Source organism: Hippopotamus amphibius, chromosome 12 (assembly GCF_030028045.1).
Source record: "Hippopotamus amphibius kiboko isolate mHipAmp2 chromosome 12, mHipAmp2.hap2, whole genome shotgun sequence".
NCBI classification, from domain to species: Eukaryota; Metazoa; Chordata; class Mammalia; order Artiodactyla; family Hippopotamidae; genus Hippopotamus; species Hippopotamus amphibius.
In genome coordinates this window covers 27,683,816-27,696,204 of record NC_080197.1, presented here as the reverse complement: position 1 = coordinate 27,696,204, position 12,389 = coordinate 27,683,816, and the positions used below count along the sequence as shown (strand labels likewise).

General features: G+C 45.7%; 1 protein-coding gene across 2 annotated transcripts in view; it reads left to right on the top strand.

The window, feature by feature from the left end:
- TTLL9 (tubulin tyrosine ligase like 9) overlaps nucleotides 1–12,389 on the top strand; it is a 48,451-nt gene that overhangs the window by 10,022 nt on the left and 26,040 nt on the right. Inside the window, exons 3-5 of one of the 2 annotated variants that reach the window (XM_057703087.1) lie at nucleotides 4,753–4,845; nucleotides 8,962–9,073; nucleotides 9,721–9,906. In XM_057703087.1, coding sequence (XP_057559070.1) covers nucleotides 4,753–4,845; nucleotides 8,962–9,073; nucleotides 9,721–9,906 — 391 coding nt within the window. Of the gene's footprint in view, nucleotides 1–4,752; nucleotides 4,846–8,961; nucleotides 9,074–9,720; nucleotides 9,907–12,389 lie in introns of those variants that run through there. The other variant, XM_057703088.1, reaches the window with a different exon arrangement.

Below are 12,389 nucleotides of genomic sequence, written 5' to 3'. Positions count from 1 at the left end.
TGAAAGTCTTTTACATCATTTTACATCATAACCAAAAGCAGAAGTCCTCTCCTAGGTATTTTAATTTGCATTTCCTGATTATTGGTAAGGTTGAGTATCTTTTAACATGCTTGTTGGTCATTTAAATTTCCTGTGCTATTAATTGCCTGTTCATAGCTTCTAGACATTTTTCAATTGAGTTTTTTTGTCTTTTTCTTAATGACTTGAAGGAGTTTTTTATGTACTTGATCCAAATCTCTTTTGAGTTATAAGCTCCGCAAATATTTTTTCTTAATCTATAGGTAGTCCTTTAACTTTATTTGTGGTGTATTTTGTTATAGGGTTCTGTTATATAAACAGAAAGTTGCACATATCATAATTTTACAGCTCGATAATTTTCATAAACTTAATACACCCACATCAGGAAACAGAGCATCACCAGCATACCCTCTTCTAATCATTCCTCAATAAAGGTAGCCATTATCCAGACATCTAAGATGTGTTGGGAATTCCCTGGTGGTCCAGTCAGGACTCTGTGCTTTCACTGCCAAGGGCCTAGTTCAATCCCTGGTTGGGGAACGAAGATCCTGCAAGTCATGTAGCCAAAAAAAAAAAAAAGTGTTAATTTTTAAAATTGAATATTTTAATTGTGGATTCACATGCAGTTGTAAAAAATAATACAGAAAGATCTTGTGTGCCCTTTACCCAGTTCCCCCCCAATGGTAACACAGAGTAAAACTATACCACAGCATCCAACTAGGATATTGACGTTGATGCAGTCAAGATATGGAATATTTCCATCACTGCAAGTATCCCTCATAGCACCCTTTATAGCCACACCCACTTCCCCTCCCTCCCCCTCTTTTCTCCCCATCCCAACGTACCCTATCTTTAACCCCCAGCAGCTGTTATTCTGTTCTCTTTTCATTAATTTTGTCCTTTCAAAGAGTTTTATAATGGAATCATACATTATATGCTAACCTTTTGGGACTGGCCTTTTTCACTCAGCAACTTCTGTAGAGACACATCCAGGTTATTGAGTGTATAAACAGTTCATTCCTTTTTATTGCTGACTAGTATTCCAGGGATGGATATACCACCATGTGCTTAACCATTTACCAATTGAAGGACATCTGGGTTTTTTCCATTCTGGGGCTGTTATAAAGAAAGCTGTTATGAACATCCAAGCACAGATTTGTGTGTTAGTTTTCACTTCACTAGGATAAATTCCCAAGAGTACAATTGCTGGGTTATATGGTAGCCGCATGCTTAATTTTTAAAGAAACTGCCAAATTATTTTCCAAAGTGACTATGCCATTTTATATTCCCATCAGCAATGCATGAATGATTCAATTTCTCTGTGTCCTTGTCAGCAGTTCGTGTTGTCACAGTTTTGTTTTGTTTTTTTAAACTGTATTTATTTATTTTTTTTGGCTGCATTGGGTCTTCATTGCTGTGCACGGGCTTTCTCTAGTTGTGGTGAACAGGGGCTACTCTTTGTTGTGGTGCAGAGACCTCTCATTGCGGCGGCTTCCCTTGTTGTGGAGCATGGGCTCTAGGGCATGCGGGCTTCAGTAGCTGTGGCACTTGGGCTCAGTAGTTGTGGCTCGCAGGCTTAGCTGCTCCACGGCACGTGGAATCTTCCGGGACCAGGGATCGAAACTGTGTCCCCTGCATTGGCAGGCAGATTCTTAACCACTGCACCACCAGGGAAGTCCCTGTCACCGTTTTTTATTTTAGCCTGATACTTGTGTAGTGCTATATCATTGTGGTTTTAATTTGCACTTCCCTAATGATAAACGATGTTGAACATCTTTCCATGTGTTCATTTGCCATCTGTATATCCTCTTTGGTGAAATATCTATTCATGTTTTTTGCCCATTTTCTAATTGGATTTTCTTTTTAATGTTGAGTTTTGAGAATTCTTTATGTATTCTAGATAGTAGTCCTCTGTCAAATATGTGGTTGCAAATATTTTCTCCCAGGCTGTACTTTGCCTTTTCATTGATTTAACAGAGTCTTTTAAAGAGCAGAAATTGTTAATTTTGAAGATGTCCAATTTATCGATTTTCTCTTTTATGGACCATGCTCCTAGTGTCAAATCTACAAATTCTTTGCCTAGCTCTTACATCCCAAAGATTTTCCTCTATGTTTTATAATTTTACATTTTACACTTGTTTGTGATCCATTTTGAGTTAAAGTATAAAGTACTTTATACTTTGCATAAAGTATGAAATTTAAGCCTAGGTTCATTTTTTGCATATGCATATCCAATCGTTCCAGCACCATTTATGGAAAAGGTTATTCTTCCTCCATTGAATTGCTTTTGTTCATTCATCAAAATTCAGTTGGGCAGGGACTTCCCTGGTGGTCCAGCGGTTAAGACTCCACGCTCCCAACAGGGTGGGCCCAACTTCGATCCCTGGTCAGAGAACTAGATCCCACATGCCACAAACAAAAGCCTGCATGCTGCAACTAAGACCTGGCACAGCCAAATAAATAAATAAATAAATAAATAAATAAATATTTTTTAAAAATTCAGTTGTACCTATCTATGTGAGTCTACCTCTTGGTTCTTTGTTCTGTTCTCTTGGTCTCTGTACCTCTTTCTCTGTGAGTACCACACAGTCTTGATTATTGTAGCTACATAATGTTTTGAAATTGGTTAGACTGATTTATCCCACTTTATTCTTCTTTTCAAAATTGTTTTAGATATTCTAGTTCTAATATCTTTGCCTTTCCACATACATTTTAGAATTACATTATCTCTATCTACAAAAACATCATACTGGGATTTTGATCCCAGGAATCACATTAAATCTGCACATCAGTTTGGGAAGAATTGACATCTCTACTCTGCTGAGTCTTCCAATCCCTGAACACAGTAGGGTTCTCAATTTATCTAGATCTTCTTTGAAATTTTGCATTTGTAGTTTTTAGTACATAAATCCTACACATGTTTTGTTAGATTTGCACCTAAATATTCCTCTTTTTTAAAGTAATAGTTGTAAATCATATTTTTAATTTCAGAGTTCATTGATAGTATATAAAAATATAACTGATTTGTATGTTCATCTTATATCCTGTGATCTCACTGAACTCACCTATTAGTTCGTGAATTATTTCTTAGTTTCCTTGGGAATTTTTACATAGTCATCTGCAAAAAGTGACAGTTTTCTTTCTTCCTTTCTGATCGATGTCCCTTCTATTGCCTTACTGCATTGGCTAGAACATCTAGTGCTATGTTGAATAAGAGTAGTGAGAGTGGACATCCTTGCTTTCTTCCCGTGTTCTTCACATATTCTTCAAATGTGTTAATTACTCACTGAAACATTTTTATGGTGACTGCTTTAAAATATTTGTCAGATAATTCTAACACATCTGCCATTTTGGCGTTGGTATCTGTTGATTTTTCTTAGTCATATTGAGATTTTCCTGATTCTTGGTATGACAAATGATTTTCAATTGAAACCTGAACATTTGGGGTATCATGCCCTAGAACTCTGGATCTTGTTTAATGTGTTTTAGGTGACATTTTCTGACACCTCTCTGGCCAGGGAAGGGGGCATGTTACCACTTCATTACTACCATATAGGGTAGAAGTCCAGGTTCCCCACTTGGCCTCCACTGACACTTGAGGGTAGAGGGGGCTCCTTCTTACCGCTGGGTGGAGTGGGAGTCCTGGCTCCACTAGGCTCCTGCTGATACCACCCTGGCAGGCAGGGTTTGGAGTTCCTTGCTACTGCTCCCCACCTGACCCACATGAACACAGGAGGGCAGCCTCATTACTGCTGGGTGGTAGTGAAAGTCCTGACTCTCCACTAGGCCTCTGTCGACATCAGTCCAAGGGAGAGGGGTGCTTCCTTACTGCTGGGTGGGGATGGAAGCCCAGGAACACGGTCTCCACTGACCCAGCAGAGACGGGCGCCTCACTACCACCTGCTAGGGATGAAAGTCCCGGCTCTGTCTTTGACCTTCTCTGACACCAGCCTAGCCAGGGGTCTTGGGGGATATTGGGTGCCTTGTTACCACCTGGTGGGAAGTCTAGATTCCCCACTCAGCCTTTGCTAGTGTAAGTGGGGGTGGGCCACAGATTTGTTTCTCTAGGGGTTGACCACAGTACAGAAGTTATTGTCTAAGTCTTCCTTTCCTGGTGTGTTGGCTGACGAGAGCAGGCTTTTGCTAGAACTTTTTTTTTGTCTGTGCCCATTGGTGTTTCAGACTTGCCAGCTTCTTCGTCTCCACATCTGGGATCTATGAGACAAAAAGATAACCCAGGGAATTCATCACATGCTGTTTCTTGGGTCCTAAGGTCCTTAGCCAGTCTGCCTTCTTCTGTCCACCTTTCAGGGTCTTCTTATATTTGCTTTATATCTAATGTCCTGGGGTTTTAGTTGCCCTGGTAAGAAGAAGAGGGAAAAGTATATCCATTCCATCTTCTCAGGTGAGTGACAGAAAAGGGGATTTGCAAATACTTATCATTTAGTATAAAGATTAGCCATAGCATATGTAAAGCCACCAGACCAGACCATAGAAGGCACTGAAGAAAATGATTGCTATTATTTTTCAATGATTCAAAGATTCTATAATTCTCAATTTGATTATTTTAAGTGTTTCATGCTATGATGCTAAATTCTGAAATTCAGTAAGTCTATGTTTTGGCATTTCCATGTATGGAACTTGACCTTTCTTCCTTTCCCTTTTTTCCTATCCCTGGACTATCCTTGGGAAATAGTTAATTCCAAACAAGTGTTCTGTTGCCTTGTCTTGCAGAGAGCAGAGAGCATCAATCCGGTTCAAGACCACTCTTATGAATACTCTCATGGACGTCCTTCGCCACAGGCCTGGATGGGTGGAAGTAAAGGAGTAAGACACCCCCACCCTCAGCCTCGTCTCTCCTTCCCTTTGTCTCCCTTCACTTTTCTCCCAGCTCCCCTGGGTTGCCACTGGGACTTGTCCCAATCTGGCTGTGACAGGGGCCAACATTAATTTAGCATTCACAATGTGTTAGGTGCATTACTGATGCCATCTCTGTCTTATTTAAGCCTTATAACCATCCAGAGAGATGTGATTATGTTCAGAAATATTAAACCAATTGTTTAAGGTCACACAGCACATAAGTGTCAGAGTGGGATTCAAACCCAGTTCAATTTGACCATTCCAGAGCCAGTGTCCTATGGCTCTCTATGCAGCCATCACAGACCTGTGGGTGAATCCTCCGGTGATGGCAGGTCCTGGCCACTTACTAGTTCTGTGATCTTGAGCAAGTTTTTTGACCCCTAAGCCTATGTTTCTTCTTCTGTGCTGGGCCCGGGAGATACTGAGATGAACAAGCAAACAGTCCCCGGCACATAGTAGGTGCTAATATTAGTGAGGGTTAAGGTTTGGCTGCATGTAACAGGGACACAAAGTAAAAGAGGCTTTGACAGACTAGAAATTTGTTTACCCCACCCATTGAAGTCCAGATGTAGGAGGTTCAGAGATGGTATGGAAACGTGGGACCTGTCTGCTTCCGTCTTTCCACACTGCTATTCTTTGAATAAGGCCCTCATCCTCATGGTCTGAAGTGGAGTTCCTGCATATTCCAAGCAGCAGGAGGTAGGAAGGATACAAGAAAAGACATGTCCTACCACTGAAGGACACAACCCAGAAGTCCCTTACATTTCACTGGCCAGAACTTAGCCACATGGCCACACCTAGCTGCAAGGGAATCTGGAAAATGTAGACTACATTTTCCCAGGTAAATGTTGGAAATTCTGTGACTGTAGAAAAGGGAGAGAATAGATATGAGGGGTGAGGGCACCAGCTGCCCTGCCAGGGTCCTCAATAAGTATTTGTTGCCTAACAACAGCTAAGCCTGCTGGACACTCTTCAGCACTTTACATACATGACCTCTTTGAATCATCCCAGCAAACCTTCCAGTTGGTGATATTATTATCCCCATTTTCCTGATGAGTAAACTGGACAAAAAGAGTAAATATATACCATGTTGGAAGCCACTCAGCTTGTCAGGGCTTGAACTAGTCCAGCTGTCTGCAGAGTCCCAGGCTCATCCTCCCTGTTCCAGTAGCCTCTCACTAAATGAAGGAACCAATGAGTGAATAGGTGAATCCATGGTCCCTGCTGCCTGGTACTGGAGTCTAGCAGGGGAGACAGACTTTGACTAAATCATCCCACAAAAAAATTAGAAATTGGCTAACAGTGGCAAGCTGTGGTATGGGTAATCCAAGATGGCAGAGTCCTCTCTCTGGTACTTTGAGGAATATAACAGTGATGGTGATGGTGGTGATAGTGGTGATGGTGGTGATGGTGGTGGTGATAGTGGTGATGGTGGTGATGGTGGTGATGGCGGTGATAGTGGTGATGGTGGTGATGGAGGAATATAACAGTGATGGTGATGGTGGTGATAGTGGTAATAGTGATGATGGTGGTGATGGTGGCGACGGTGATGGTGGTGATGGTGGTGATGGTGGTGATGATGGAAACTACTGTGGATTTCCCTTCTTAGTTCTCTCATGTATCACACTAATATCAGAATGAGTTTTCCTTCCCTGGATCCAGAAGAACTGGATGTAGTGGAGGATGGGGTGGGGAAGGTAACCTGCCGGTGTGTGGGAAAAGGCACTGTCCTGACCTGCCATGTGACCTGAGGCTGCCCCCTGTCTCTCCTCAGCCTCACTCCATGGTTAAGTGGAATAAGGTCTGAGGGTTTGTCTGGTGCTGATAGTGGAGGAGTCCATGAAGCAGGTTTTTTTCCTGGCTGATCCCAAATTGCCTCAGCAGTCCTCAAATCAGAAAGGGCTAGAGGCCAGGACCTTTACACCAGACATGGCTCTGTGAATGTGAGGCCTCGTCCTTGGGGCCTAAGCTGGGGTCTTGTATTTCCAGACAGAATGAGGTCCCAATTCAGACATAAACCTGTTAGGTCAGGGTTTGGAACAGATGTGGCCAGAGCCATCCCTTCCTTTGCTTTCCACAAAGAAAGCTGTCATGATGCCTGGAACCGCAGCAACCATATTGTGACCCTGAGGTGATGAGCATGAAGATGATATGTTAAGGATGGCAGGATGAGAAAGCAGAAGGAACCTGGACTTCCTGTTGGCCTTGTTGAGCAGTTTCACATCTTCCTGGGTGATTTAAGAGCAACTTGACCATGATAATCATGAAGATGGTGTACAAATGAACAAAATTTTAGTATTAGAAAAAAAATCCAAAAATCCATACCATGGTCTACAAGACCCTGCTTGTTGGGCCCTACTCCACTTTCAGTGTCATCCCTTACCTTTCTCCCTCCATTCTGGCTTCTCTTCATATCCTTGAATGAGCCCTTTCCAACCTCAGGGCCTCAGTTCCTGCCCTTCCCTCTCCTGAACCCCTCTCCCCACTGCCCTTGATCTGGCTGTCCCTCCTTACCCTTCAGATGTAAGCGGAAAGGTCAGCTCCACAGGGTGGCATCCCCTTAACATAGGTCCCTCAGCTGCCCTGCCTCATGGCCTCCAACTGGGTTGTTCACGGCACATTTCACAATTCCTTACTGGAGAGCTGTGCATTTGTTTCCTTAATTTTTTTTATCTTCCCCACAGGACTGCATGTACCACCTGGCCAGGTGTTTTTGTTCCCCCTATATCCATGCATCCAACGTTGTCTCTGACACCAAGACAACCTCAACACCTGTGTGTTGGATGAATGAAAGAATGAATGATGCATTATTTATTCATTCATCCATTATTCATTCAACCAAAACAAAAGGTGGATTTAAAAAAAAAAAAGTTGTGAAAGGAAATAGACAAGAGTGGCTCTAACCACAGAGCTTAGGCTCTGGAGCCTAAGGGCCTGAGTTCCAGTCCTGCTCTGCCACTTATAGCTTATGAACTTAAGTGAGTTCTTTAACCTGCCTGTGCCTCACTCTCATCATTAAAATGGGCATAATAAAAGAGCCTAACACTTAACAGTGGCTATGAGGATTAATGAGTTAATATTTGTAAAGTACTTAGAACAGTGTCTGGCACATGGGAAGCAAAAGTAAGTATCAACCAGTAGAAAGTTTTAAGAACATGCCAGGCAATGCCATGTGCCACGTATGGATACACACAAACATACATAGTAAAACTATAAAGACACTCACAGAAATGATTCCAAATTCAGGCTAATGGTTTCCTTTTGGACAGGAGAGTAGAAGTTAGAATCAGACAGAAATATACATGGGGCTTCACTTATATCTGTAATTTTTTACTAAAAATTTGGAAGTAACCATTGTGGTGTCATTTCATTTCCTGTCCTTTTCAAGCACCTCCTCTGTGTACCCCACCTCTGGTATCTGGATTTGGTAGATCAGTCTGGTTTCCTGTCCCTCTCTCTGGCGTGGTGGTGAGGAACAGGGTCAGGATTTGAAGGTAGGCAGGCTTGGGTGTGAATCCTGAGGCTGTCATGTCCCCACTGAGCAAGGCTCTCCCTGTCTTAGGGATCCAGGCATGATTGTGGTCACTTTTGGGGCTGCTCTGAGGAATCAGTGAGAGGAGGGCTTTTTGAACTGGGAAGAGCTTATAAATGTTACCTGATTCCACTGCTTGGTAATGTGTGCTAAGGGGTGGCTACATGGATGCTTCCGAGCCCAGGCAGATAACGTGACCAGGTTAGGTTGGCCGGTTGTCATGGGCCTTAGGCCATGGTAGGGACTGTGATCTGGAGAGGGTGTGCCCTGTCCAAGGCGGTGGGTGTCAGGGGGCACCTGGGCTCAGTGTGGCCAGATCCGCTGATTGTTGAAAGGAAGCCAGCAGCCTGGGTTTTTGTAGGAACATTTCTGTAGTTTTTACTCTGGTCTCATAAAGCACATGGTGGGCAGGGGCAGCCCAAGGCCACCTCCTTGAGACTGACCTGATGGACACACCGCGGCTTACGCCTCAGCTGCTCCTCCCTGGCCCCCAGACCCCCAGCAGTGCTGAGGTCCTCGGGTCCTGACTTTGGTCCCACCCCCACCCCCAGCGAAGGGGAGTGGGATTTCTACTGGTGCGACGTCAGCTGGCTCCGGGAGAACTTCGACCACACCTACATGGATGAACACGTGCGGATCAGTCACTTCCGAAACCACTATGAGGTGAGCTGGGTGGCCCCAGGGGACTGGGTGTGCCAGTGAGCAGGAGCTGGCTGGGGGTACAAGGACCACAGTGGAAAAGTATAAGGGAATTTGGGGTCCATGCCAGGTGGGGGGTATGTGCCCTAGATTCATAATGAGCTAAATAGTGTGAGCCTTGGGGAGGGGCTTGAGGTCATGGGCTGGCTGGCTTCAGGTGCAAAGGTGGAAGAAGCAGGATGCTTGAGGGATTATGTGATTTCAGGATGAGGCAAGCTGAGCTGTTTGGAGTCTGGATTATGGGAGGGAGGACTGGGAGGAAACAGACCATAAAGATGGGACTGGAGGGACCAAAGGTGGGAGATTTTAAAAGGTTAGTACAGCTTAGCAGTTAGAAAAAGAACACTGGAGCCAGACAGGCCCAGGTCAAACCCTGGCTGTGCTGCCTGTTAGCTGGAGAGCTCTGGGAGACTGACAACCTTTCTGAGCCTCGGTTTCCTCACCTGTAAAGTAGGGATAATTATAGAATAGCAGGCTCTCGGTCAAAGTCACTCTTATTGTTACTCTTACCATACAGAGAGTGGGGGCGGTGGGGGGGCAGTCGGTGGGATGGTTGCAGCAGGGCCGTGGGCATGAGCACCAATGGCCTGTCTGTCCATCGTGCGGCTCAGCTGACCCGCAAGAACTACATGGTGAAGAACCTGAAGCGCTTTCGGAAACAGCTGGAGCGTGAGGCAGGAAAGCTGGAGGCGGCCAAGTGCGACTTCTTCCCCACCACCTTTGAGATGCCCTGCGAGTACCACCTGTTTGTGGAGGAGTTTCGCAAAAACCCGGGAATCACCTGGATCATGAAGCCTGTGAGTGCCCAGTGCTGGGGACTGGGAAGAGGGGGTGTCCCAGGCACCAGAGCAGGGATCCTCCATTGGCACATCTCAGGACAGGACTCTGCCTGGGAATTCAGCCTTAGATGCAGCATCTGCCTTTCCCTAGAGGACTGACTACATCTCCTCCTGTCTGCAGTGTGCGGGCCCAGCACCTATGACTGCTGGTACACAGTAGATGCTCAGTAAATGTTCCCTAGATAAACAAGTGCTCCTCAGGACACCAAGGCAGGGAATCCAGAGTCTCTCCTCCTGATATGAATGAGAACAATGGCCAGGCCGTGAGAATTGCTTTACTGGCATTGCCCCACTTCTCATAATGGTCCTTGGGAGGAGGTATTAGCAGCCCCATTTTAAAGATGAGGAGCCTGAGACCTGTTTATTCAGGCATCCCACAAACGCTTATTGAGCACTTGCCATGTGCCAGGCACAGCACTAGATGGTAGGGATACGGCTCTCAGCAAGTCAGATGCGGGTCTCTGCCCTCCGTGAGGGCAGACAATATGCAGAGGGTACACATGTGATTACCGTTGTGCTAAGTGCTAACAAAGAGAATGAAACAGCAGGAGGACATCCCCGCCCTTCGGCAGGCTTCTCTGAAGTGGGAGATTGGGCTCTGAGGCCAAACCCCTTGGTGCAAATATTAGCTGTACTACCTACTAGCTGTGTGACCTCAGGCAGATTATTTAACTTCTCTGTGTCCCGGTTTCCCCATCAGCAAGGTGAGAATAACTGTAGCACCTATTGCATAATGTTGTGTGACTAAATGAGTTAACACAGGTACAGTCCTCAATGGATGATATGGTTGTTACTGTTATAAGAATTAGTACTGAAAAACAAACCAAAGAAAACAAGTAAATTTTTAAAAAGAAGAATTAGTATTTAGCTTCAACCTGAAGGATGCAGAGGAGTCAGCCTGGAGAAGGGCAGAGGTAGGGAAGAGCATTCCAGAAGGAGGGAACTGCATGTCCAAAGGCTTTGCAGCTGGAGGAAGCCCTTGGGGGATCAAGAAGCTGAGTGGAGGGCAAGGGTGCCAGAGCACCTGCCAGCCCCTCAGCCCTTCCTCGTGCCAGGACTAGCTCTCACCACAATGCCGCCAGAGCCTTGAATGGCATCCTCAAAGCCCCCCAGTATTTTCTGGGCTTGGGAACGTGCTGGGCCCCAGGAAGGGAGTTGGGGGTCGGTTAGAAGGGGGCAGCCCTCCTTGTGGAGCTGGAGATGGGCTAGTGTTGGCTGATGCAGATTTAGCCAATAGCACAGGTGAGTGGAAGGGAAACTGATAAAAAACACCAAATGCAGGACTTCCCTGGTGGCACAGTGGTTAAGAATCTGCTTGCCAGTGCAGGGGACATGGGTTCAAGACCTAGGCAGGGAAGATCCCACATGCCGCAGAGCAACTAAGCCCATGTGCCACCACTACTGAGCCCATGTGCCACAACTACTGAACCCCATGTGCTAGAACCCATGCACTGCAACAAGAGAAGCCAGCGTAATGAGAAGCCAGCGCACCACAATGAAGAGAAGCCCCCCTCACCGCAACTAGAGAAGCCCACGCGCAGCAACAAACACCCAACACAGCCAATACCTAAATAAATAAATAAATTTATTAAAAAAAAAAACAAAAACAACAACAACAAAAACCACCAAATACTCCCAAAGGGGACTGAGCCAGGATTTACCCAGGCCTCCCGATGTCTCACTGGAAGTCTCGGCCGCCTTCCTGGGAAGGCGGGAAGGCCAGCGAGGAGGGCTCAGAAGGGTGTCAGGCTGACAACACTGCAACCCACCAGGCGGATCCCAGTTCCTAGCATTATCTTCTCAGACAAATGGTAATTTGTGCTAATTGGGAACAAGCAATTGCATATTAAGTTGATTCCTTTCCCAGCCCCCGCCTTTGTTAGCAGCAGACACAACGACAGCTGTAATTAAGAGGAGGAATCTTGGCTCCGTGTGTGTGTGTGAGTGTGTGTGTGTGTGTGTGTGTGTGTGTGTGTGTGTGTGTGTCCTCTCTCCTGAATCGCTGAGGCGCCCTGGCGGGGCGTGAAGAGTGAGTGCTTCTAGGGAGAAGCCTGGGTTCTGCTTCGGATCAGAACCACGTATGAGCTGTGTGATCCCAAGCAGGTTACTCAACCCCTCTCAGTCCATTTCCTCATCTGTAAAATGGCCTTAACGGGTATACCTGCCTTACAGGGTTGCGAGAGGATTCAGTGAAGTTCCACGGGTTGTATATATGAATCATACAAGCCGTGTAAAGGGCTTGGCACTTAGATGCCCAATAATTAGCCATTTTTATTGTTATTTCCGAGAGTCCAGACAGCACCGCCTCTCCCCTCTGCCCCAGGGGAGCACTGGGTCAGTGCTTCGCAAATGTGCTCGCAAATCATCGGGGATCTGGTTAAAATGCGGATCCCCTTTCAGCAGGTCTGGGTGGGGCCTGAGAGTCTGCATTGCTAACCAGC